Source organism: Phyllostomus discolor, chromosome 5, assembly GCF_004126475.2.
Source record: "Phyllostomus discolor isolate MPI-MPIP mPhyDis1 chromosome 5, mPhyDis1.pri.v3, whole genome shotgun sequence".
In the NCBI taxonomy this organism is placed as follows: Eukaryota; Metazoa; Chordata; class Mammalia; order Chiroptera; family Phyllostomidae; genus Phyllostomus; species Phyllostomus discolor.
Window position 1 is genome coordinate 5,402,738 of NC_040907.2, and position 25,313 is coordinate 5,428,050.

General features: G+C 56.8%; 1 protein-coding gene across 5 annotated transcripts in view; it reads right to left on the reverse strand.

Moving 5' to 3' along the window:
* CLSTN1 (calsyntenin 1) overlaps positions 1–25,313 on the reverse strand; it is a 56,720-nt gene that overhangs the window by 24,628 nt on the left and 6,779 nt on the right. For all 5 annotated transcript variants that reach the window (XM_028512584.2, XM_036025275.1, XM_036025276.1 and 2 more), the window contains exon 2: positions 5,882–6,004. In XM_028512584.2, the coding sequence (XP_028368385.1) occupies positions 5,882–6,004 (123 nt within the window). The remainder of the gene's footprint in view (positions 1–5,881; positions 6,005–25,313) is intronic.

Sequence of the window (25,313 nt, forward strand, 5' to 3'; positions counted from 1 at the left end):
CCGCGAGCAGAACGGCTGGGCGCGGACACGTCCAGCCGGCCCCCAGAACGCGCTCATTCGCTGTGTTTTGTTCACGCGCTTGGGGCGTGTAACGGTTCTGCCCAACACACTTCAAGGTAAGGCAAGGTGCCCGTGTCTGATTCAGAGAAAACCTCTCGGCGTCAACTCGGGGTTCACTGCTCTGAGACGGGAATGGTGAGGCGGTCGTGCGGCCCGGGCCCGAGGGGGGCAAGCTGGGGGCGGGGGCCGCGAGGGCCTTCCTGGCCAGGGCCACCGCGCAGGGCGGTGATGGTGATGCCACTGCTGAGTGAGGGGCTGACGACACGCGTCCCTCAGGCAGCGGCCGTGAGGTGTCTCTGTGAGGAGTGGACCCTCCACGGACAGACTCACCCCCCCCCACCCCTCCTCTGAGGTCCTCCCCCTCCCGCCGGGGAGGTGGGGAGTGGGGCATGGGGAGGCGGAGGCTCGCTTTGCTTCTGTACTCAGGGGTGGGGGGGGGGTTCCAGGAAGGGCTCGCGGAAAAGGCAACACCTGAGCAGAAAGCGGGAGAAACTAAGGAAACACGGTCACCGGTGCAGAATGTTGGGGCGAGGGGACAGGGCGTGCCATGCGAAGGCAGCCGGGGCTGGGGCCGGGCCCGGCTCAGAACGAGGAGGCCGGGCCGCCGGCCTGGCGGAGCAGAGGGGAGGGCAGGAGACGAGGCCAGAGACCTGGCCTGGCCCTACTAACTACACCGGCTGCTGCGGGAACTGCGGGAATCCCCCAGGTGAGCAGGAAACGACTGGGGGGTTCGGAGCAGAAGCACACGCACGCGTCTCACATTCCGGAAGGCTCCATCTGGCTGCTGTGCTGAGGAGCGGCCTCCCAGACGGCAGAGGCTGGCTGCTGGGGGGAGCCCAGCGCGAGAGGCCGCAGGCCAGAACCGGGGGCACGGGGTGCAGACAAGAGGCCGGGTCCGGGCCATGTTCTGGACTAAGGCCCAGGCCGCGGGGCCGTGGGTGGGAACTGCGAGGACGGCGCTGCCTCCGGCCGACCTGGCAGAGCCTCGGGGCGGGGGGGGGGGGGGGGGGGGTTCGTCCCGTGGCTGGGAACCCGCGTCTGCACCACAAGTTTCCAGGGAACGGGCCTCAGAGGTGTCATCAGACAGGAGAATATAGACTGCCTGGCCCTGGCCGGGGCGGGGGGTAGGTCACTTGGCTGGAGCATCGTCCCGTAGGCCACAAGGCTGTGGGTTCGACTCCCAGCTGGGGCACGTGTGGGAGGCAACCCATAGGTTTCTCTTTCACATCGACGTTTCTCTCTCCCCCACCCCTCCCTCTAAAAATCGACTTCTAAAATGTCCTCAAGGTGAGGATTTAAAAGAAGAATATAAATTGTCTGGACGCTCACTGCGTATCTCCCGGCGGCTCTCAGGAAGACGGGGTCCGTTTACGCTGAGAACAGCAGAAGCACACTGGCGTCCTTCCCACAGTCCCCGGTCACACGGAGGCTGGCTCCACGAACGGGCCGCACCTCGGGGATCTGGGTGCCTCAAGTCCACGGGCACTTGCTTACACTGCCCGGCAGGCTGGGCCCTTAGCAGCCACCGTGCTGGGGCAGCACGGGCCTCTGCACCTGCTCTGCTGGGAGAGCCCACCTAAAGCTCTCTCCCGCCACGTAGGAGACGCCCCCCCAGGGCTCCCAGGCGACCTCTCCAGCTCCCCGGAGCCTAGGAACGGACCCAACCTTTCCCATCTCTCCCCCTCACTCCCCTGGGGCCATCTAGGACACTCGCTGTCAGAGGAACTTCACTACGTTCTTAAAAGCGAAACATATAGCCCTGGCTGGTGTAGCTCAGTGGATTGAGCGCGGGCTGGGAACCAAAGTGTCCCAGGTTCGATTCCCAGCCAGGGTACATTCCTGGGTTGCAGGCCATAACCCCCAGCAACCGCACATTGATGTGTGTGTCTCTCTCTCTCCCTCTCTCCCTCTAACTCTACCTCTCCCCCTCTCCCTCCCTAAAAATAAATAAATAAAATCTTAAAAAAAAAAAAAAAAAAAAGCGAAACATAAAACCCAGCACGGCACAGACCGGACTCCTTGGCACCCGAGGTCACGGCCGGGGCTCCAGGCTGGCAGCGTCCGGCCTCCCCTTTCCTCGCCCGTCCCTCTAGGACGCCTGGGCTTCGGGCTGGTCTTGCATCTTTCTAAGCCTTCGTCCAAACCTGAGAACCACCTCGAACCGCACTGCTCTTCCCCAAGAGCGAGGGGTGTGTCTGCTGCCACGCCTACAGCCCCCCCTCAGGTCGCCCTGCCCGTGCTGCACTCCCAGTCAAGGTCGCCAGGCCGGCTCCCACGTCAGGTGCTCTGGCTGCAAGCAACAGAGAGGCATTTTAGCTCGCCCAGGCCACAGGGATGTCACGGAAAGGCCATCCCAAGCTCATGGTATTGACCGCAGGCCAGAGGGGGGCCTGGAAACAGCCAGAACCCAAGGCAGCTCCAGCAACCAGGATCTAGGGGCCGCCACAGGCCCTGAGCAAGCTGGCCCGGGCAGACAGAATGCAACCTCAGCCGGCACTGGCACCCCTGTCTCTCTGTTCGACACACGTGTCCCAGGGAGAGAGAGCGCACCTGGCTGGCGTGGTGGCCCGGGTCGTGCCCACGCGTGGCCGGGAAGGCGGGGTAACGGGTCGCAGACCCACCCGATCCGGCGGACCCAGCGAGAACCGACACCTGCTGAGCAGCCGGTACACCGGTCCCTTCCAAGCCAGCTCTCGTCCCCAACCCACTTCCCTCCACTCAGCCTTGGCGCCCACGCTCGCCAGCTGGACCTCAGGCTGAGGCTTATTTCTGGCGGCCGGTGCACGCTGGTTTCGGGGACAGCTCACAGGTGGCTCTCGGCAGCAGTGTCTCGAGCATGGAAGCCTCATGGCAGCAAAGCACCTCCCCCCCCCCGTGGGGTGCACGCTCACAGCCCTCACACCACAACCCAGGGGCTATGACGCCCCCGGCTCCTCACTGCCTGCGGCACTGGCTCTCCAAGTTCAGTGCCAAGAGCTGCCCAGGAAGCTCGTTCAAAACACATGGTTCGCCAAGACGCCCCGCCCGCAGCAGCTCAGCCTGGGCGGCCCCGGGAGCCCAGCCGTCTGTGTTCCTAGCCGGCGCTGCCTAGCGGCCCTGGTGCGGGCAGGCGGCGGGCTGCTCTGGGTTTCTCAGCCTCCGCCCGGAACCTGCGCTGGGTGTCTGGGTCCCGTGGGCTCTGCAGGGCCCAAGTCACAACATCCGAGACAAAGCACTTGGAAAAGAGGGTCCTGGGTCGGAGTTGGCTCTAATTAAACAGTAACGAGAACGACCTTCCCACTCTTGCCCTGTCATCTCTCGGAGTCTATTTCTACGTAACTGTTGAGCTGATCTGATAAAGAAAGCTTCCTAAAAAGACATCCAGTCATTTTAATTTCCTAGACTACCTGACAAGTACCAAGACTCTGTTCTCCTGTTTCACCCGAGAAAACCACCCGGATGAGGCCCCGTGCCTCCACCGCGCTGGTCTGGTGAGTGACAGTTTACAGTGCACTTGGGTGACTGAGCAACTGACATCACCCGTGTATTTACACTTCAGGAGTCGGACACGTGATCTCCGGCGGCTACCCACACGCTCCCGGGGTGGGGCAGGGCTGCCAGCCAGGATGTGTGTCATGTTTTGAAGATGATGTCATGACAGCCGACGCAGCAAACCCCCGAACGGAGGAGTCGGACCTCCTGGCCGGGACAGCGGCCCCACCACCTATGAGCCGTGTGATCCTGGGCACCTCGTCCGTCCCCCCAACAACATCAGGCGCCGGCCTTGGCGCGAACCCCAGGACCACGGACCCGAAAAGGCCCGAAATGCCGGGAATGTGTACGTCTGCGCCAAAACACAAGCTGACAATCCTGTTCAAGTGACTCACACATCACTGTCACTCCCACGGAGAGGAACACAGGTGACAACTACACTCAGCACACGGGGTGTGGGGGGGGGGGCGGTACACACACACACACTCAGAAATCCAGTGTGTTCCAGAGGAAACCCAGGTGCAATGCTAAAAACCATCTCGAATCTGGAGGAGGGAGGGAGGGAACACCAGGAACCCCCCCCCCCCCCGGGTACTGGACAGACACCGCGAGTGGGCTCCCAGCCCAGGGTGCTCCACGGCCCGCCTGGTCGGGTCTCCCTCCAAACCCCACCAGCAGTGAAACCGCTGCCCCCAGCAGCTCCGGCTGGCGCTCTGGGGGTTTTCCTGGAAACGGGCTGTGGCACTCGTCGAGAATGAAGAACGAATTTATTGCTTAAACAGCTCTTCAGAAACACATTCGTTTCCCTGGATTTACACGCAGTGAAATTAACAGGCCATCTGATCTGCATGAGTTGAGTGAATTTTTCTTACTGGTCCCCGAGCAAAGGGCACACACTAACGTGAGAAATTCTGTCCTGGGAGACTACCACGTGACAACCGCTCTTTACAAGTCAACTCACACCCTGACCGGTGTGACTGGTTAAGTGTCTCCCCGCCAAGCGAAGGACCTCAGGTTCGATTCCCGGTGGGTCCGGGCACACGCCTGGGTCGCGGCTTTGGTCCCTAGTCACGGGGCACCCAACGGGCAACCGATTGACGTTTCTTTCCCTCACTTTCTCGCTCTCTCCCCTCTCTCTAAAAACATAAATAAGTCGTTAAAAAAAAAATCAGCTTCACAGTGTCAACCGTGACTCTGAGGCAAAGAAGGGTTAACGGGGCCCCGTTCCCCGCCCGTCGGGGAAGCAGCTACAGGCACAACTAGAGTGAGAGCCACTCTGACGGGCGAAGTGCCACCACACGTCAGCGGGGCAGCAAGTCCCCGCGTGGCCCCAGGTCTGTCGCTATCATCAGGTTTCAATCCCATGAAACACCTCCACTTAAAAAACTTACTGGAAGTAAAATGCACCCTGGCTGGCATAGCTCAGTGGATTGAGCATGGGCCTGTAAACTAAAGGGTGCTGGTTCGATTCCCAGTCAGGGCACATGCCTGGGTTGCGGGCCAGGTCCCCAGTAGGGGGCACGTAAGAGGCAACCACACATTGATGTTTCTCTCCCTCTCTGTCCTTCCCTTGCCCTCTTAAAATAAATAAAATCTTTTTAAAAAATCTTAAAAAAGCCCTGGCTGGCGTAGCTCAGTGGTTGAGCGTGGGCTGTTAACCAAAGCATCGCAGGTTCGATTCCCAGTCAGGGCACATGCCTGGGTTGCAGGCCACGGCCCCCAGCAACCGCACATTGATGTTTCTCTCTCTCTCTCTCTCCCCCCCTTCCCTCTCTAAAAATAAATAAATAAAATCTTAAAAAAAAAAAAAGCAAAATCTAAGCCAAAGGGTTTCTCTATAAAGACTGCTTGACATTTTCAAACAAATCTTTGCAGGTAACTAAACAAATCTTTGCAGGTAACTGACACCCAGGTTGTGCAAGGGAGACCCTGAGCTGTAATCACCCAGTTCCTCTGCCCCTCGCGCCCCGCAGCCCCCGCAGGATGGAACAGAATCTCAGGTCCCCCCCCACCCTCTGCATCCAAATCTGCGTTTGGTCACGCCCCTCAGGGGCAACGAGGGCACATGACATCGGAGACGCACTGGCCCAGGCGTCGAGTCTCCAATGACGTCAAGACAAGGGACGTGACGACGCAGCGAAATATCTTGCTTTTCAACTGCGAGGACAGGCTTCTGGCCAGGGGACCCCCACTATTAAAACAGACAGGAAAACACAGTGCCCGGGAGCCGCAGACCGCCCTTAGCCACCCCGCCACCCCGAGAAAGGCCGAGACACGACCCTGACGCCCCCCGCCCCCCGGCCGCCCGGCCCGCGGGGACCAGGGGCGAAGGAGGAGCCCCCGCGCCTACCTGCGAACCGCAGCGGGGCGTCCTTGTCCAGGGCGACCAGCGGGGGGTCCAGCAGCACGGTGTTGTCGTTCTCCGTCACGATGCCGTGGTAGGCGGGCTCGAGCCACGGCTTGTGCTTGTTCACTGGGGTTTAAAGGAGAAGAAAGGGAAGCGCAGCAGGTTAGCAGGGCTGTTTTCAACTGGGCTGCTCCCGAAGACTCGCACCCGTTAGGACAGCACAGCTCCCGCGGGTCCGGGAGGCGGCCCGTGTACGTGTTGTTGCAGAGTTCGGCGTCGAGACCCCAGGGGGACGACACGCCACCTTCTGGAGCAAGTGATGGAGAAAGTCCCGAGTCCCGGAGGAACCAGACCGTGCCCGGGAGACTCGGGGGAAAGAGCTGGCGGCCAGCAAACACTCCAGCCGTTCGCAGCCCGTCACAGAGGAGAACGTTACGTCCTTCTGACAGCACGGCGACACTTAAAATCAGCATCGCAAACGAAAACGTACGACAAAGATGCAGAACTGACAAGACCGATGAATGTGCAATTACGAACGTGAGGTATCGAAATAAAACGATGAAAGCCCATTTCCTCCGACCCCTGACCTGGAGTCGGGCTGACCGGGGTCAGGCTGCAGCCCCGCCCCCTCTGTGCGGTGCACAACAGACCCCCCAGACCTCCACTTCCTCCTCTGCAAACCGGGACCCCGCCCTCCCCGGAGGGCCGGGCTGTCACTGGGGACGCGGTGCCTTCCTTCCGGACTGGGCACCGTACCTGCTGCTCTTGTCTCCAGGGCCAGACCTGCGCCGTCCGGCAGGAGCTCGCCTGGTACCGCCCGTCTGGAGTTCCAGCCCCTGCTGCCCCGCCCGGGGCCTGGCTCTGTCCCGTCCCCGTTACAGACACCCCAACTCTCTGCCGCGGCTGCCAATCAGCTCGGAAGCCTCTGAGGCTCCATGGAAAAGGGCGTCCACCCCAGCCACCACGCCGCACCCACGGCGGGCCCTGGGCCTCCACATCCGAGGGCAACCCAGACCCTCGGGACAGGTTCGCCGGGCGCAGAGCCTCAGTCTGCGGGATGAGAGCGGGCCTGGGGGCGGGCCGCACAGCAACATGAGCGAATGAAGCCGACGCTACTGCCCTGCACAATTACAATGGCCACAGCGGGAAGCTTGGTCACACGCATCGCGCTGCACCGGAAACTCCGCACACGTGAAATCAGACGCAGCCGCGTCTCTCTTGCCTGCTGCTGGGCGGGGCGACCACGCCCACCCGCGACCACGCCCATCCTCGTCCTCCGGCACCGATTCTTCGCACAGCAGCCGATTCTTCGCACAGCAGCCGCGCGGTCTTATCCAAACGGTGTCCTCAAATGTGTGCATCACACACGCCGTTCACACCAAAGAGTCGCGGAGGACCCAGCAGCTTTCCTTTATGTGGGACCGACCTACCTACCTACCTGCCTACCTACCAGTAGGAAGAATAATGTTAAGTTACCATCTTAAGATTACTAAAATAGCTTTGACCTCTCGAGTCCCCTGCCAGGGTCTCACGGACGCGTCACCTTGCTTCAGGTCTCTCTTCAGATGTCCCCTCATCCAACTAGGTCAGCGCCTGCTGCTCTGGCCCCCACTTCCACCTCCTTTCTGCTGCCTACCCGCTCCTCTGCTCCCGGCCACCACGGCACAGACCCGGCAGTGGAGCCGGCCTGGGGACACAGGGCGGGTTCCCCGGCTTCAGCCATGGCCCTGGTTCCCTGTACACTGAGGACAGGAGCGGCGCCCACCCCACAGGCTGCTGTGTGATCAAACCCATCACACGGGACAGGCTGGGGACAGTGTCACTCTCAGGGAATGCCACAAGGTGCTACTGTATGGTGACCCTCCCCTCCTCCACTCGGACACAGACAGGCAGATTCCAGGAGGGGGCGACCTTCTGTGGTCTGCCACTCAGTGTCTCATCGCTCAGGAGCTGTCTGGCCAACGCATGAGCGCAGCAGGAACCGCACACACAGCCCGAATGAAACCAGTGTCCTGGTCTGTGAGTCCTCCTCCCCCGGGGAAGGCAGTCTGGGCTGAGAACTGAAACGCAGCTGTGATCTGGTGTTTTAAACACCAGCAAGGTGTAACGTCTCGTGTCTGGCAGGCGGATGTCCTGAGAAAGGTGATAAGAGGGTCTGGAGGCCCAGGTGCAGCAGGCCCTGGGGGCCTGGGCTGAGATTACAGAGGGACCGGCTGCAACACCAAACCCAGACCACAAAGGCCGAGGTCTAACTGCCTTCGGAGAGCATCTCCCTGCACGAGGGCTGCTCCTGGCACGGGGCACTTGGCAAAGGGAAGCCAGAAGCCCATGGTGCCTCTGCCCTTCTCCTCCAGAAACACCGTGCAGGGCAGTGCAGGGCAGTGCAGTGCTGTGCGTGGGCCCCGAGCTGGCTGCAGCCTCCCGTCTGGGAGGGCCGCCAAACACGGAAAACAACAGTCAGGCTGGATGCTTCTCCTAGTGGCCGATGCTCCCCGTCTGCTCCAGAAAGCCCGCTGAACCCGGCGCTGTGAACCCGGAGCTGTGACGCAGGCTGGACGCTGCCGGCGCTGCAGGTGTGATGCAGATGAACGGGCCACCGTAAGGAAAGTGCCCCAAACCCCCACTGTCCGCCACAATCCTCTCCTTTCGAAACACAGGGGCTATGAATTCAATCTACTGCTAATAATGTACCGTGGAGGGCAACAGTCAATTCCAATTTGCTTCCATAGTTAAGGTTTTACTAATAAAATTATAAGCATAGCAAATATAAAACTGAAGAGTATTCTAACGTGTGAGTTCCGGTAAAAACACGAGGCAAACTGCAGAAAACATAAAAGGTGGGAGTATAAGACATGTACTTCTGCCACCCTAACGGAAAGGCCTTCAGCTGAAAATGGCTAAACGGTTCAAAGCAAAAAATAATTTTATAGTGATATTCCCCGTTCTTTTACCCCCCCCCCAGTATTCTAATTTTACAATTCAAATTTCCTAAATCGCTCCTTTAGGCTGGCAGAAGCATGAAGAGATGTGGCCAGTTCCAAAGACTGAACTTTTAAATATTTAATAAATGATGTTTTCAATATTTCATCACACTCAATTGGCAGCATCAAATATTTATGGAAATAAGCGACTGAAATCTTCCAAAGGAACCCACACACAAAGGCAAGAGACAGCCAGCCCTAGGTCCAGGGGCAGGTCGCCCGACCTGAAAGTCTGGCTCCCGTCTCCGCGCTGTGGACCGCAGAGAAGCCGGCAGGGTCTTGAACGGCACCGTCTTGACTAAACTGGGGCCCAGCCAGACCTCCAGCCAACACAGGCCATGTCCTGGTGCACGCCTGCCGCTCTAAGGCACGGCCAGTTTGTGTGGCTACAAAGTTGCCACTGGTTTAGAAATCAAAGTGAAAAGAATGCCATAGTCGACTTCAGGGTTAACTTCTCTCTTTTTAAGATTTTCTTTATTTCTAGACAGACAGGAACGGAAGGAGAAAAACATCAATCAATGTGTGGTTGTCCCTCGTGCGCCCCCTGCTGGGGACCTGGCCCGCAACCCAGGCATGTGCCCTGACTGGGAATCGAACCAGCGACACTGGTTCGCAGGCCGGCACTCAGTCCACTGAGCCACACCAGCCAAGGCAGGGTTAGCTTCAAACGTAAAAACGTATACCTTCCTGGTACACCCCAACTCTGGGCAAAAGAGAGGTTGGCCCCTCGCCCAGGTCACAGCAGTCGCAGACCCCCCAGCAAGGGGGTTCCGAGTGTGGCAGCCCCAGCGCCAACCCGGCACCAGAGTTCTTGTCTCCTAAGTTTGTTTACAAAGAGAAATCCACTCTTTCCAAAAACATATCTGGTGCGTGCCTTCTCATTCCAGAACATCTACGTTAGTAATACCGACCCAATAACAACAACGTGATAAATAATGACGGCTTTACCTTTTAAGAGACTGGAGGCATTTTACCCGTACACCTCAGGTAATGTTACAGGTTTTGTTTGCAGATTCAACGGTTAACCTTGGTCCACCAAAAGAATCTGCAATTAAGAAGCATCGCCACTAGGTGGCGATAGGTGCCTTGCATTACATGCTGCAAGGACCAGGCTTTAATTTAAAAATCCAGCTCCCGACTTGCTCCAGGAACAGACGAAGGTAACCTGCGTCAGCAGCTCCCTCGTCCTACGTAATAGGCATACAAAGGTGTCTTAAACCACGTAAGTGTAAAATCTCCAGCTGATTCTTTTTTCTCAAAAAAACATCTAAAATTAGTAAATTATTCATCTAGTTCCAAAATAAAAATATAAAAAGGTGTACGCTCTTTGGACTCTCTAAGCACTGTCCCCAGGCATAAAAATTCCTATCTAGACCAGACCATCGCTGAGCCCTCAGATGAGGTTAACGTCAAAGGTCCTCCTGGCTTCCCACCGCCACGGACGTCCAGTTTGTCCAGAGGCTGAGGGGCCCAGCAGTCTTTCCCGACGGTGACGTCACCGCAAGTCCCCATCTGCCAGGGAACGCAAACCTGTCGACAGCCGTCCACACCCTGAAATGACGTGGCTGTGGTCGCAGGGTCCTGAGGTGCGGCAGACACAGGGCCGGGGGGGGGGGGGGGGGGCGGCGCGCTCTGTGCCGGGGACAGCGAGCACACGGCCACCTCCACCTCAGACGCAGCCAGGCCCCTGCCAGGGGGCAGGAGCGACCCCTCCCAGTGGGAGCCGGACCTTCTACCCAGAAGGGACACAACCCACTCTGGCTCCCCAGTCGAGGGCCAGAACCAGTCCCATGGCCCCACCCACAAGCCCTGGGGCGGGGGGACATGTGCATTTCTGGCTTGTTCCTGGGAGAGCGAGCAGGAAGTATCTGAGATCTACTCGGAACCACCGGAAAAGCCCAAATGGAAGTCTCCCAAGGATGGCCTTAAAGGGACTATCCTTCCGAGGGCGTGTTTGTAAACAGGAAAAGCACACGAATAAGGTAGAAAAATCTAGGGCCCGTTCTGGGACTAACAAGACTGGGATGAATGCATGGACGAGGAGGTGCAGCTGGAGCGGGGCTTTAATTTAGGGTGCGCACCCCCTTCTCTGCTACCCCTGTGAGCCCCTCCATTCTCCAGGCAGCAAGCAGCGGACGGAAGTGCCAAACAGCACAGGGTGGCGGACGAGGCAGGAACTCAGCGGATCGATGAGCTGTTTCTGGCTCCCGCTAAGCCAGGGGCGGTCCCGAACCACCCATGCCGACTTCCACACTGTAAGTCGGGAACGGGGCTTCCGCCCACACCCCCGTTTGGAGGATCACCGATACCATGAGCAAAGGGCCCACTCTGGGCCTGCCCCACGGGTGATCCCCAAACCTGCGCTGACAAATTCACCTTAAGCAGGAGCCGTGTGTTAGGAAAAACTACCAGGGCAGAGTGACTAGAGCTAGGCAGACTCAGGAGGCGTTCCCATGACAACCTCCCCATCCTCTTCTTCCTCAGCACACTCTGCAGCCGCCAGAAATCCCTGCCGGCTCAGACCCTGGAGAGGCTAATTTTATCCCTTCTGTTTGCAGGAGAGAGAGAGGGAGCCTTACCCAGTGACACCGTTAAGTGTAAAACAAAAAGCAGACACGCAAAAACACCTGGCTTTTTTAACAGAAAGGGAAACTTTCAGTCGGCCACAGCTGGCAAGTGGGTGTTTGTCCTTTTGCGACCGGCTTACTTCACTCAGGATAACGTCCTCGGGGTCCCTTCACGCCACAGCACGCGCCACCTTTCCCCCCACAGCAAGTGTGAGTGTGGGCCACACCTTGTCTGTCCGCTCACCCGTCAGGGCGCCGGGGTGGCGGCCCCCTCTTGGCTGCCGTGCACACAGCGCTGACACGCACGGGGGTGTGCAAGTATCTGTCTGCCCCTGTTTTCAGCTCTCTTGGGCCTGCGCTCAGACGCAGGATCGCTGGATCCCTCGGCAACGCTATTTTCGGTCCTCGGAGGAACCGCCAACAGCGTTTTCTTCCCACGGCGGCAGCCCTGTGTCCCAGCCCCGACAAAAAGAGTGCAAGTTCCCGGGTCTCCACGTCCTCCTGACATGGGGCTTTCGGGGTTTCTGCGGCAGCCGCTCGGTGGGTGTGGCCAGGCGAGTGTTATATCGAGTAATTTCATCTTGTTTGTGTTTTGTAAGACACAAAAGTGGGAAGAATAGAGTGACAGGCCCCATGTGCCCAGGACGCGGCCGCTACAGTGGTGGACACGGGGCCGACCATGGCTGACTCACATGCCCCCATCCCGGCCACAAGGCTCGGTCGCTTGAAACAAGCCCTGGGTATCACGTGACTTCACCCCTCGATGCGCTGAACAATAACGACTCTTGAACACTCACCTGAGTGGCACTGTCACCTGGAAAAAACACACAACTATTTAACACCAACAACTATCCCACCAGGATGCACACTTATCCGATCACTTTGGTGTAGCAAATAGTTTAACTCGACACACCTGTGTGTGCGTGGGATGCTACTTCAAGCCGAATTCTGCCGTCATCGAGAAAAACTCGAGACACTAATCAGCCCTAAAGAACAATGCTTCAGTGGTCCCCACGACGTCCCCTTCTTTACAGAATGTCCATGACACAGGCTTGTTGTAGCTGTTCTGTGTCGAGCTGAGCGAGGTCCCCTCTCCTCCTAACTTGCTGGGAGGTTTTATCACGCACAGGTGTTAGGCTTTGTCAAGTGCTATTTCTGCACTGATCACTAGGGTCGTGTGGCCTCTAAAAACCTTCATTCAGCGATGGGTAACTTCAGGGGTTGAAACAGTGGTGAGCGCGTGGGAGAAACCCCATCTGGTCGTGGTGTGCGGGTCTTTCTGCACAACGTAAGACCTGATCGGGTCGTGTTTTACTGACGACTCCTTACTCAACAGCTTCATTGAGGCTGCCATTTAAAACTTTTTTCTCACTGCGTTTCCATTGTTTTCACCTGGAGATCCAGCTGGCGTGTGCACATCCGGTTTTGCACACTGAACGTCACACACAACACGCACTCGGGGGCCCTGAACCCCCCCCCCCCCCGCCCTGTGTGTTGTTGGCCTTGCCTACCAGCACCACGGGCCTGACGGGGAGGCTCCACGGCTGGCCGAGAGACAGCAGGCCACGGCGCTGTTTTTCGGAAATCAGGGCGTGATTACCTCAAGTGTGCCTTTAAAAATTAGGATTAAGCCCTGGCTGCTGTAGCTCAGTGGACTGAGCTCGGGCTGTGAACCAAAGCATCGCAGGTTCGATTCCCAGTCAGGGCACATGCCTGGGTTGAAGGCCACGGCCCCCAGCAACCACACATTGATGCTTCTCTCTCTTTCTCCCTCCCTTCCCTCTCTAAAAATAAATAAAATCTTTAAATATATATATATATATTTTTAAATTAGGATTAAAAAATAAACAAGTGGAATCAGCATTTCAGATATTGAACCTGGCTTAAATGCAGCATCCCCAAACCAGAAGGGCAAGTCGCTGGGGCCCCGTCACGAAGTGGCGGGACCTCCGGAGGCAAAGCTCATCGTCACCCCTGCGTGAGTCCTCTCCAAGGGGCAAACCGTGAGAACGCAAACACCCCGGGCGGGAGGTTTCAGGGGCTTCGCACCCCCACGGAGACCGGTCCAGGGAGACCCACTACGTCCAACAGTGACCAATTATTAGCCGACGCCCAGAACTCCGGCACCTTCACCTGGCTCCTCAGCGGAACCGGAGTCGAGCTGTAAAGCCAGGCTCCTTGGACGTGCGGTTCCCGATTCTCACTTGTCTCTCATGGCGTCTGGCAGCAACACCCTGACAGGTCTCGGAGGAGAAGTCCTCACGGGCGCCCCCGGGGCACACGCCAGGGAGGGGACACAAATAAAGTGCGACGAGGGTGTTGCACTTATACAGGACACGAAGACGAGTGACACAGAAAGGGTCAGGGCAACAGGGGAAAGGGACACACTGGGATGACAGCGTACGACCACGGGGAGGAGTGAGTGCAAGTGAGGGAGAAACGGAAACGGAAGGCTTTTACGGAGAGTAACAGTCCAAGGGCTTCCTGCTCCCCTCCCATCTTGTTCCGCTAGTTAACTTTATGGGGGGGCCGCAGCGATGCACTGTTCAGGAGGCTGCATACTGAAACATTGCTACTTCACTGTCAGAGCAAGATCAAAGGAAACCACAGCCGGGGGAGATGGTCAGGTGGGCGAGTGGGTGGGCCCACGTGGACATAAGGGTCTCCCACTGTAAACAAGCCCCAGGCGCGTCCTACAAAGGGCAAGGTCGACAGTCTAACCCCTCATCCTAAGCCACCAAGGACGGTGAGCCTATTTTATTATTATCAGGAAAAATGTGAAATTATAACAGAAGTCTCCAACAAATGTTTTCTTCAATGTTTACCTTTAAAGAGGCTGCCCTTCAGTTACCCATTCTCTCATTTTATTAAAAAGTTACTCTTAAGTTTTCCAAAGCAACTTAATGTCACATTCACAAGCTTTTCTAGCGAGCAAATGAAGACATCCCACTAGCACGAAGGGCAGAGGTCAATCACTCTAACTCAACTGTCTGACTCGGTACTAAGAGCTACCCCGTAAAATTAACAGGCCGAGCGCCACCCGAAACACAGCCAGTGAGTCTCACGGCCTCTACGCTCCTTATTTACTTGGGCCTCCTGAGTTCCGGGCACCTCACGTGCCACCTGAGAGCCTCTCCTCAATGTCACAGAAGTGGCAGGGCGGTCGCTGACACGGGAGGGAGCCCTGGGTCCAGCTGCAAGGATTCCAAGTCAAAACCCCTGGCACGACCCTTCCAGAAGTTCCGCAGGGACTTCCAGGTGGGCCGGGAGGACGGTCCTTAAGCTCAGGAAGCAGGGCTCTCCCTGAGGCTCCGGCTGCACCCTCGGGAGGGGCCCAGGTGGAGGTGCTCCCCAGCTCCCGGGACTTCTCCGAGGCAGGCCCGGATATGAATTCGCCGCAGCCAGCCTGGCTTCCCTGCCAGAGACACAGCCCAGCCCTGCGGCCGGGAGCCCTCAGGGACAGTATCCGTGGAAACAGAGGCAGCTCCTGGTCTGAATCCCACGACATCCCAGAGGTGACATCCCAGAGGTGACGTGGGAGGGTGGTGGTGTTTGCGGGTCGATGCCCCCAGGGAACTGGGGGATCTTCCTCGCCCGCCGTGGACGGGCACTGGACGGGCACCGGGGTGAGGCCCGCGGGTCCCGAGCGTGACCCTCCAGCTCTGCGCCCACAGGTGGCGGCGGTGTTCACGTGGGAACACTGAGACGGCGTGTTTCAGGGCTCAGTCCTGGGAGGAGTCAAACGGGGGGGGGGGGAAGGGATGGAGTTGGAACACGTGTCTCCCTCCCTCAGATGTTTTCTCCGTGTAAGGAGAGGCAGGCAACCCGAGAAACGTCACTTACTAAAACGATTAAAGCTGGTATCCTAGCAGACAAAGGACGATCACGCCACAGAGGGCAGAGAACGCGCCCCAACCCACCAACCCCAGCAGTCGCCTGTCACTGGGACGCCAGGTGGCACATTCTAGGCATCTTCCCTCAAGGACACCACCGCCTGGGCCACACCCTGCAGTCTGAGCCGGTCAGACTGACCTGGGCCGGGCAGGTGGGAACGGGAGGTTCTTCAGACCTGACACACCCGCCCACGGAGAGAACAAGCGTGTCACAGGAGGCTCAGGAGCAGAGGCCTCGGGAGAGTCCCCCCGTAAGAGAAGCCGCGTGTCCCCTTCCGGGCTCTGCCACGCCTTCCGGCCGCCTGCTGCCACCCCGCCCGCAGCGCTCCTGTGGCCGGGCAGGGGCCCTCTTCGGCTTCTCCCTCCCAGTGACTCAAACCTGTGCAGCTGCAGCCACCGGCCAGCCCCTCGCTGGTGCTTTAGGACAAGCGCCCCCTTAAGGGAAACCGTCTCACGCACAATGACCCGTTCTCCGCAACGTAGTGTCCAGGACTGCTCCCAGGCCGAGGGAAGCAAAGCTGCGAACTGGACCTTCAGGGTCGCTCAGCCGCCCTTCTGCCACCAGGCTCCTAGAGCTCCAGCTGAAGACCACCACGGACCCCCCCAACCCCCCATCAGCACACGCCCCCAGGTTTCCTGGGCCCCTTCCTCTGCACCCCATCAACCCCCAGCTGCTCCCACGTTCCAGTTCCTCACAACCCTGCTCGGACCGGCCAGCTTGTCCGACAAGGTAATTTGAGTTGCGCCCTGAAGGCGAGGGCAACTTAAGGGGCCCACGCGTGCCTTTTACAAACAACTGCGACGACTTCACGAGGAAGGAGAAAGTAGGAGACACCAACACCCTGCAAGCTGGTGACGGGGGTATTTTTGGAACCGCGTCCTTTAACGCCTCTCAGTTCGTAGCTTGAGTGCATGGCATTTATTCAGGGTACACGTGTTTTCGTGCGGTTTTTTTACAGAACTAAACCACAACAGAAATGTCAATTTGTTGATTCGTACGCGTCCACTTATCAACAAACCCTCACTGTGCACGTCGGTCAGAAACCCAGTTGTGCAGAAGCGTGCACGCCGCGGTTTCCTGAGGCTTCCTATTTCTCGGCGTTATCAGAAAACACAGGCCAGGTTTGCCCTTTTCTTTCCTTATCACCAACACGTGGGTCTTGAGTTAAACTAGGACAGGGCGCTGTCCTGAATGGTAACCTCATGGGTCAGTGGTAACTTCCAAGTTCTGTGTGTGTGTGTTTAGTCCGCTGACCTTCACCCACAATGGAAAACTTTATCGTCTTTAGTTCAGAAAAGGCCACACAGCATTCGAGACCTGCTGATACTCACTGCGGGGTCCCCAACTGCTGCTACCCACAGGGCTGCCCCGGGCTGCCTGACCAGAACTGTGTAATAAATCCATGGCAGCTGGTCAGAAAAAGCACGATTCTGTCCTCGCTCCAGTTTTTCCTTTATTACCTACATTCTTCCAATATTAGCAATAGCAAGACAAATGCATTTACATAGTTCCTACATTATTGATAAAGTGTTTTTTTAGTCATAAACACAGAAAATGAAATAGCTCACTCTTACTTTGCCACTGAGTCTCTCAAGAAACCCTGACTGGTGTGGCTCGGTGGACTGAGTGCTGCTGGCCTGCAAATCTCAGGGTCCCCGGTTCAATTCCCAGTCAGGGCACATGCCTGGGCTGCCGGCTAGGTCCCCAGCAAGGGGCGTGCAAGAGGCAACCACACATTGATGTTTCTCTCCCTCCCTCCCTCCCTTTCCCTCTGTTAACTAACATGAATAAATAAATCTTTTAATTTATATATAAGTATTATGAAGCGCCAGCACCTGGGTCAGAACTCACCGCTACGCAGTGCGCTGAACTGCGGCGCCACCACCTGTCCTGTGACAAGGCGGGGGGAGGGAGCCTGGGGGGAAATAAAGACGGGCGGGCCTACATCTGTTTAAGGACCAACCCCCCCCCCCGCCCCCGACAGGGCCCTGAATGATGGACCCTGAAACCTGGAACGTCTCTCGTGCCCTTTCGAAGGCTCAGAGGTGGACGGGTCTCCTCACCCTGCACATCCAACTGGAGGGGACGAGAACGGACGGGAGGTGGGGTCAGGACTCAAACCCACTCGGTGGGATGGAGTGGCGGGCTGAGCGAGGCGAGACAAAGCACAGCAAAGACGAGTCGAGACCTGCACTGGGGCAAAGCCCCAGGTCAGGAGATGAAAAGCTTGGTTCCACCCCAACGTGGTGGGAGGACCTGGCAGGGGCGGGGGGCGGTTCGGGGGCCAGAAGCTGAGAGCAGGGGAGGTGGCCCCAGGTGACTCGGACTCTGTCCAACCCCCGCCCATCTGAAAGGCGCTCTCTGAACCAGGGAGCAGGCCAAGAGGAAGACCTCAGAGCCGGCAGGCAGATTTGGGGATTAGAGACAAAAGACCCAGAACAGCCAACTCCACACTGAAGGACAAGAACAAAACTTGTAGGAAGCCACAGTCATCGAGACAGCGAGGCACCGGCACACAGGTCAGGGGAACAGAGCAGGGCACCCAGACACGGACCCACACACGCAGGTGACTGACCTCTGACAAAGGAGCAAGGGCAACACCGTGGAGCGAAGTCTCTTCAACAGACGGGGCTGGAGGCTGCACAGCCACGTGCACAAACCGAGCCCGGACGCAGGCCTCGCACCGCTCCCCAAAATCAGCCACAAACGGACACCGGCCTCAGCGTGAAACGCAAACTACACGGCCCCTAGGAGGCAGTGTAACAGGGTGCAGCCAAGAGGGGAGCCTCAAATAGGGACCTATAATAAGATCCAGAAGAGCCTGGAGATAACTGGCTCCACACCACAGGGCCACACCTGCCCGGAATCTGGCAGCTGTAGCCAATTGTGAGAGGAGCCGGAAATGGGGCTGCAGAGGGAGATTGGCGCTGGGATTTAAACCGAGACGCGGCAGCCATTGGGCGGGAGAACCATGCGCAGCCCTATAAGAGAGAACCACACAGCTTTAGCAGAGTGGGGACTCTCGTGGCCCTGAGGGAGAGAACCACGCAGCTCTGGCAGAGTGGGGTCTCCCGTGGTCTGGGGAGAGAGGACCACGTGCCTTTGCCAGAGTAGGGACCCCCGCACCTTTAGGAGATACGGTACTCTGGACTGGGCAAAGGGGGAAGGAAGGAAGGACTGTGTCTGTTTGTGGGTGCTTTAAGGGACTTTCGGATTTTCGGTGAAGACATTAGGTCCCTACTTTAAGTCTGTATAGCATTAAATAAACGTTTCCTTTCCTTTTTCACAAATCTCTGGCATTGAGAGACATCTTTCCTCTGGCGGTGGACATATCGGACCTGGGGGCTTCTTTGTATCGTCCCAGGCCCCCCTTGTTTGTTCTGTAACAGCAGAACAGGGTGAAACGACCCCTAGGAGGCAGAACAGGGTGAAGCCCAGCTGACCACGGGCATGGTGACGACTCTTCAGACACAACACCCAAGGCACACGATCCATGAAACAAGTAAATGATACGTTAGAGCATTAAATATTTCTGCTCTACAAAAGGAATTAGAAGAGGGGTATCAAACTCATTGTCACCGGGGGTCACATCAGCCTCACAGCGGCCTTCCGAGGGCCAAACGTAACTTTAGGACTGTGTACACGTAACTGCTCCTTAACTGGGGGCAAGGAGCTCGGGGCCACCGCCGCGGAGAAACAAGGTTGAGGGCCGGACTCGGCCTGCGGCCTTGCGTTGCCGCCTGTGAGTTAGAAGGTAACCATAAGCTGGGAGAAGATGTTTTCAAAAGATACATCCGATAAATAGCTGCCACCCAAAACGCACAAAGCACTCAATGATCAGAAAGCAACCAGACGCCTCATTGAAGGAGATACACAGCCCTGGCCTGTGTGGCTCCGTTTGTTGGACCTGGTCTGGCAAACTGAAGGGTTTCAAGTTCAATCCCTGGTCAGGGCACATGCCTGGGTTGCAGGTTTGGTTCCCAGGCGGGGAGTATACAAAAAGACCACCAACTGATGTTTCTCTCTCACATCAATGTTTCTCTCCTCTCTCCCTCATCCTTCCCCTCGCTCTGAAATCAATAAGCACGTCCTCAAGTGAGAATTTAGAAAAAGAAAAGAAAAAGAAAAAGGAAGATATGAGCACAGATAGAAGAATGTTCAATGTCATGTGCCCTCAGGGAAATGCAAATTAAAGCAACACCACGCGCCCCTACCAGAAGGGCCAAGACCGGAAACCGACGGCCCCAAAGGCTGGGAGGGTGCGGAACGAGAGCCCGCACTCTGGGAGTGCAGAGCGGCACGGCCACTTGAGAAGGCGGTTAGTTCGGCAGTTTCTTACAGAACAAAACAGACTCTCATCACGTGATCCAGCAATCATGCTCCTTGGTACTTACCCAAATGAGTGGAAAACTTATGTCCACACAAAACCCTGCATATGGATGTTTATGGCAGCTCTGCTCACGCTGCCAAAGCCTGGGAGGAACCAAGGCGTCCTCCCGGAGGTGAGGAGCTAATCTGCGGCCGCCCAGACAGCGGAGTGTTACTCAGCGAAGGACAGAAACGAGCCTTCGGGCCCCGAGGAGCCGCGGAGGGAACCTGAACTCGGACCGCCGAGTGGAAGACGCCGCCTGACCGGCTGCGTGCTGTGTGATTCCACGACGACACGACGTTCTGGAAACAGGGAAACTATGGAGACAGCAAGAGGCTCGGCGGTCGCCAGGGGTCAGGGGGAGGGTGGGGTGAGCAGACGCAGCAAGAGGGGTTCTAGGGCAGACAGCGTGCTCTGTGTGAGACCACCGGTGGCGCACGCCACACATCCGTCCAAGCCCAGAGAGTGGCCAATGCCAGGAGTGAGCGCGGAGGGAGGTGGGGGATACGGGGACGATGCCGACCAGGCAGGGCCTCAGCCGGACCTCAGCCATAATGAGTGTGCACCACTACGGTGCCGCCGGGTGCCACCAGTGGGGGAGGCCGTGCCTGGGTGGGGGCCGGGGGGCATGGAAACTCTGTGCTTTCCATCCAATTCCACTATGACCCCAAAACCACTCTAAAAAAATAAAGTTTATTACATTTTTTAAAAGCCATGTCCATTTTGTGCAGTGTGAATTGTCCCTAAAATTTTAAAAAGGGGGGAATTATGTGGAATTGAGTTCATAAAACAGCAAACACATAATGTTTACCATAATGCTCTGGACACTTACAAAACCGGTTTGCTCCTCCTGACAAACCTGCGAGATAGCTACTCTTGTCCTTTCGCAGATGGAGAAACTGAGGCACAGATTAAGAAGCCTGTTCGACAGCGCACAGCAAGTGAATGGCAGAGCTGGGATTTGAACCCTCCGGCTCAGCTCCAGAGTCCATGTTCTTAACCACCCCACCTGGCTCCCACGGTGCCAGCCTCCAGTCTGGGGACACCGAAGGCTGCCCTGCAAGGGAAAAAGGGGGTCCCGGATGAGATGCGCTCAGGCAGCAGGCGCTCGGTGAGTGCAGCGCTCGCTGCAGGGGGGACCCCGGACACGGCACTAGCTCTTTCTAAAGCTCTTGCGGGATCCAAAACTGTGATGAGCAGCGTGCAAATTTCTGAGACAGCCCCGTGAAAAGTGCTACAAGATTAAGAAGCATGTATGTTGATACAATGTATCCTTTTTCAGAACTTTTAAACCGCCTCCCTGATCATCATCTTTCCTGACTCAACTGAGCATGAAAGGTTTGTAACAAGACACCCGATAACCGAACAATATTTACTACGGAAGACACAGGGTTAAAGACACTCCCCACTGCTCTCGGCTGTATTCCTGCTTTCCACACTCTGAGCTCCGAAAACACCACACTGACGATAATAACGACTGAATCCTTTCCTCTCTCGTAAATGGGCTTATGGAGCTAAATGGTATCTGAAATCCCCTTCCACTTCTAAAATTCTAGCCGTGTAATTCAGAAGCTGATCTTCTAAAGAGAGATTCGCAGATTTTTAAAGTTTAGGGGTTTGAAAGTCCTCATCATTCTAATGCAATGACATGTCAGTAACCAGAGAGTATTTAAGGGGAAGACGAACTGCCAGACCCTAAAAGCAGAGGAAGGACTCCCCCTGAAAGGGGAGAAGGGTTCTAGCGAGGCGGCCTCCCCAGGGGAGACTGGAGCTGTGGGACGCAGTGAGCCAGGGGCTGGGTCCGGGGCAAACCTCTGCAGAGCAAACGGACACGCACACGGGCATTCCCCACGCAGGCGACAGGACAGGCGCCGGCCCAGGCATGACTTAACTCAGATTCTGAGAAAACCCCCAGCGATCTCTTGGGAAGACTAAGAGAACAACAGTGGGGGCTCCTCTTATTGTGGAAGTTACCAAGTGTCTTTACAATGAAACCGGCCATTATAAAGGTCTCACAAGGGCCATCTTATGAAGAGAGAGAAAAAAAGCAAAGATGGCAATCTTAAAAAAAAAAAAAAGAAAAGAAAGACTTGATTTTTTTTCTAGATCTTATGCTACAGAAAATACTACTACAGAATAAACTCGGACAAACCTGATTTTAGTGTGCTATGCTTTTTCATCCACTCCTGCCTTCTCCCCATTAGGAATGCACCCTTCAATAAAATAAATGAAAAGGAAAACCAAAAGGGGTAACCCACAGACACGCAGGGAGGACACTGCCACCCCCCCTCTCCTGAGGGCCCCTCCCCGGCTGCAGCAGGGGCACGCTGCACGTGGGGGCAGACCCAGGTCTAGACTGGGGGCCGGACAGGTGCGGTGAACTCAGAGTTCTCTTTCTTCTTCAGTAAGTCACTTGCAGGCTTCCCTCTGCTGCTTCATTCCTCATCTAGACGCCCATCACTCGAGACACAGCCCCTGGCCGACTCTGCCCAACAGCAACTGCTACCAGAGCGTGGTCTGAGGGCTCGGGGTCCCCCCACGGCCCCATCAGGGGTCCACGGAGCCCTCCCTTTTCCCGCTACGTATCTGTATGAGGCCAAACTTTCTTCACCTACTCCAACCAAACAACAGATCGCATCTCAGGCTTTTGGCTAAGATCAAGTGTAGCAACAGGCTGAATACAGGATCCCTGCTGTCTTCTTCTAAACCTTGGTGGGGATGCAAGACAATGCCAGTCTTCTTACTACACTGCTGTTTTGCGAAAATGCAGTTATTTTTCACTTAAAGTGCGTTGTTATCACCAAATGGGTTTATTGCTGCTACTTTAAATAAGCTAATGACTAGTTTAACAGGGTCTCAGTTTAATTTCTACTTGAGCCCGCACAGACGCAGCTCTCTGAGGCCCTCAGGGACTCCCGACAGCACGGGGGTCCCGGACCCCCCACCACATCCCTCTGGTGGGCTATCACACCCCCCACACCCGGGACAAAAGGTTAACGAATGACATCGAGAATGCTATAGACGCCCGGTATAAAAGGAATTCTTTCTGTTTAAGACTTTGACTGTGTAGACACATTTTCATTTATCTGCCTGGGGAGAAACACCCAGAGACGCACAACCGTGTTGAGGCTGGTGGTCTCCGAGAGGCAGTGCCTGAGGCCATCGCAGCGCCCTCATTTTCGCTCTACGTTGTACTTTCGGTTTCTATGGTGAGGAGGCGGGGGCGGCGCGTCCCGGGCCGTGTTCCCTGGCACACGGGTGCCCCAGACATGCGGGAAGGGCCCAGGGCCGGGTGAGTCAGGAGACGCTGGCCACCCCGCACCGGGCGACCCTCTAGCTCGCAGGTCAGCGCACCTCAGGGAGCCTGTTCCGACATGTCTCAGACTCAGGTGCCCGCGAGGCCCCTCTGGCCAAGCGACACCTGTCTGTGTGCCACGCGTGGGGAAACACCGTCTCCAGGAGCGACCCACCACCCCGTGCGGCACCCATTCAGAGAGGAGGCCTGCGGTCGGGTGGCCCTTCGCCGTGACTGTACGAAGTCACCGGGCGCCACCATGCAGCAGGGACAACCTCTAGTGGGCCACGCCGGCCACCCAGTGGAGGCCGCCCGGAGGTGGCACGGAACACACTTCCGACGTCTGCCTTAGCAAAATGCCTCCACGCGGAGGGGCAACTCGGCTGCGGGCTCAGAAGCTCCACCATTCAGTGAACAGTTTTGAACAGCAATTCCGCAGGGAGAGTTCCTCTGACGAAGAGCACGAAGCACACCGGGCGCCCGAGGAAGTGTGGTGCTGCACGAGGGCGTCCTGTCCGGACGGGTAGTTGCATGGTGGCTGCACAGCCTCCCGCCCCCCACTTCCCAGCACCCGGGCACCTGGCCCCTGTCGCCCTCTCCTGCTTCCTTCCTGGTCAAGATCACCACAAACAGGCCACGTGCCCCCTCCTCTCTCAGGCTGGGTCACCCGGAAGCCAGATCTCGGGCTCCTCCCTCCTTCCCAACCCCCCCCTCCCTCCCCCTTTCCCTCCCCCCTCCCCACGCATCTTTGTTGCAGGTGCCAGCCAAGGAGTGCCTGACCGTGGCGGGTGCCCCCAAATCTTCTAAAGCCACTCTTCTACTTCGAGGCCTACTTACCCCAAAACTGCACGGAGCACTCCACTGTCGGTGTGCATAATCATTAACAGGGTGATGGGGTGTGTGCTGTGGTTCACTGCCAATTTGCCCGGTTTTTCCCTTGCTAAAGGGTTAAGTAGGTTTCCCACAATCACTTTTGGAGCCTAAACAATTTATAACAATGTTTCCGGGGAAAACACGATTTGAGTTCCAAGTCGACTTCTTCATAGATGGATATGACTTGCTTTTCCAGGCCACCTGGGGTCCTGAAATGGGTCCCAGGAAACGGTTCATCACGACACAGCTGGGTCCGGGCAGCCGAGCGGAGGCGGTGACGGAGGCTCACCCAGGGGTGAGTCCGCTCTACCCGGGCGACGCAGCCTGAGGGCGGAGAACTGAGCCGTGCCTGAGCGGTTCTGGAGAGCAGACCTCGGTCTGACCGGAACCAGACCGGGGGTAACGCGAGTTAGCCGCTGTGGAGGGTTTTCTCCGGTGCCCGGGTCCTGCCCCTGCCCGCTGCACCAGCCTGCCTCGGTTTACCTGTCCGTCTGTGCCAGGGTCTCCGATAGATAAGCAGGCACAACCGAGTCGGCTCGATTTCCAGACAAGGCTTTGGCCCCCAACCCCTTTCTGCTACCCTGTGCCACGTGGCTGAGCTGCGCGACGAAACAGAAACTTCGGGAAACCCTTTTCGATTTCCCCCCTCATGCCTAGCCAACCGACACCTGCCCTCGTGGCCTGTGTCTGCTGCCCCCTGCCCTCCAGCCTCGCTCTGTCCAGCAGCACCGGAAACCATGTCTGTAGACACCTACCAAGGAAAACGTTCCATGAAGGCGTACTTTATGCATTACTTTTTCAAAGTAGTGGGAAAAAAAAAAACTTGAACCTTTCAAGAATACTCAGAAATAATAATTCTAGAAACAAGCGGGGTTAAGAAAGTTTACCAACTGAAAAAGCAAGTATGCATTCCTCACTGGCATTTCATCAAACAAATATACTAACGTTAGTTCTTATTAACACCAGTCATCATTAGGGAGAAAGCTCTGTTAAGTCATTACCCCACTGGTATGTGCTCTTCCCGTCATTAAAAGGTTTAAAAGTGTCCGATCTCATATAAAGAGGCACTTAGGTAATTTTCTATCCTAGGCTTTGAATATTTAGAAGGTGCTTATTAGTTGCTTCTTTTAATTAAGGGAGAGAAGACTTCCTACGCTGAGGAATGGACTTTTTAAACTGTTGCCAAATGAAAATGCTTTATTCAGGAACCACGGGCAGCAGATATGAACGGATAGTTGCAAACGGCTCAGAAGCAAGATCAGAACCACAAAGCCGATGCAGGGCTTTCTAGCCCAGGCTGCGGGCCAGGGTGGCGGCCCACCACCCACACGGCACAGGCCACCGGCACTCGGATACCGAGGCTGGCCGCTGCCCACCGTCCGGCCCCACCCTGTTCCTTCGGTACCCTCCTTCCCTCAACAACAGGGGCCCAAGTGACCGGACACCAGGGAGAAAA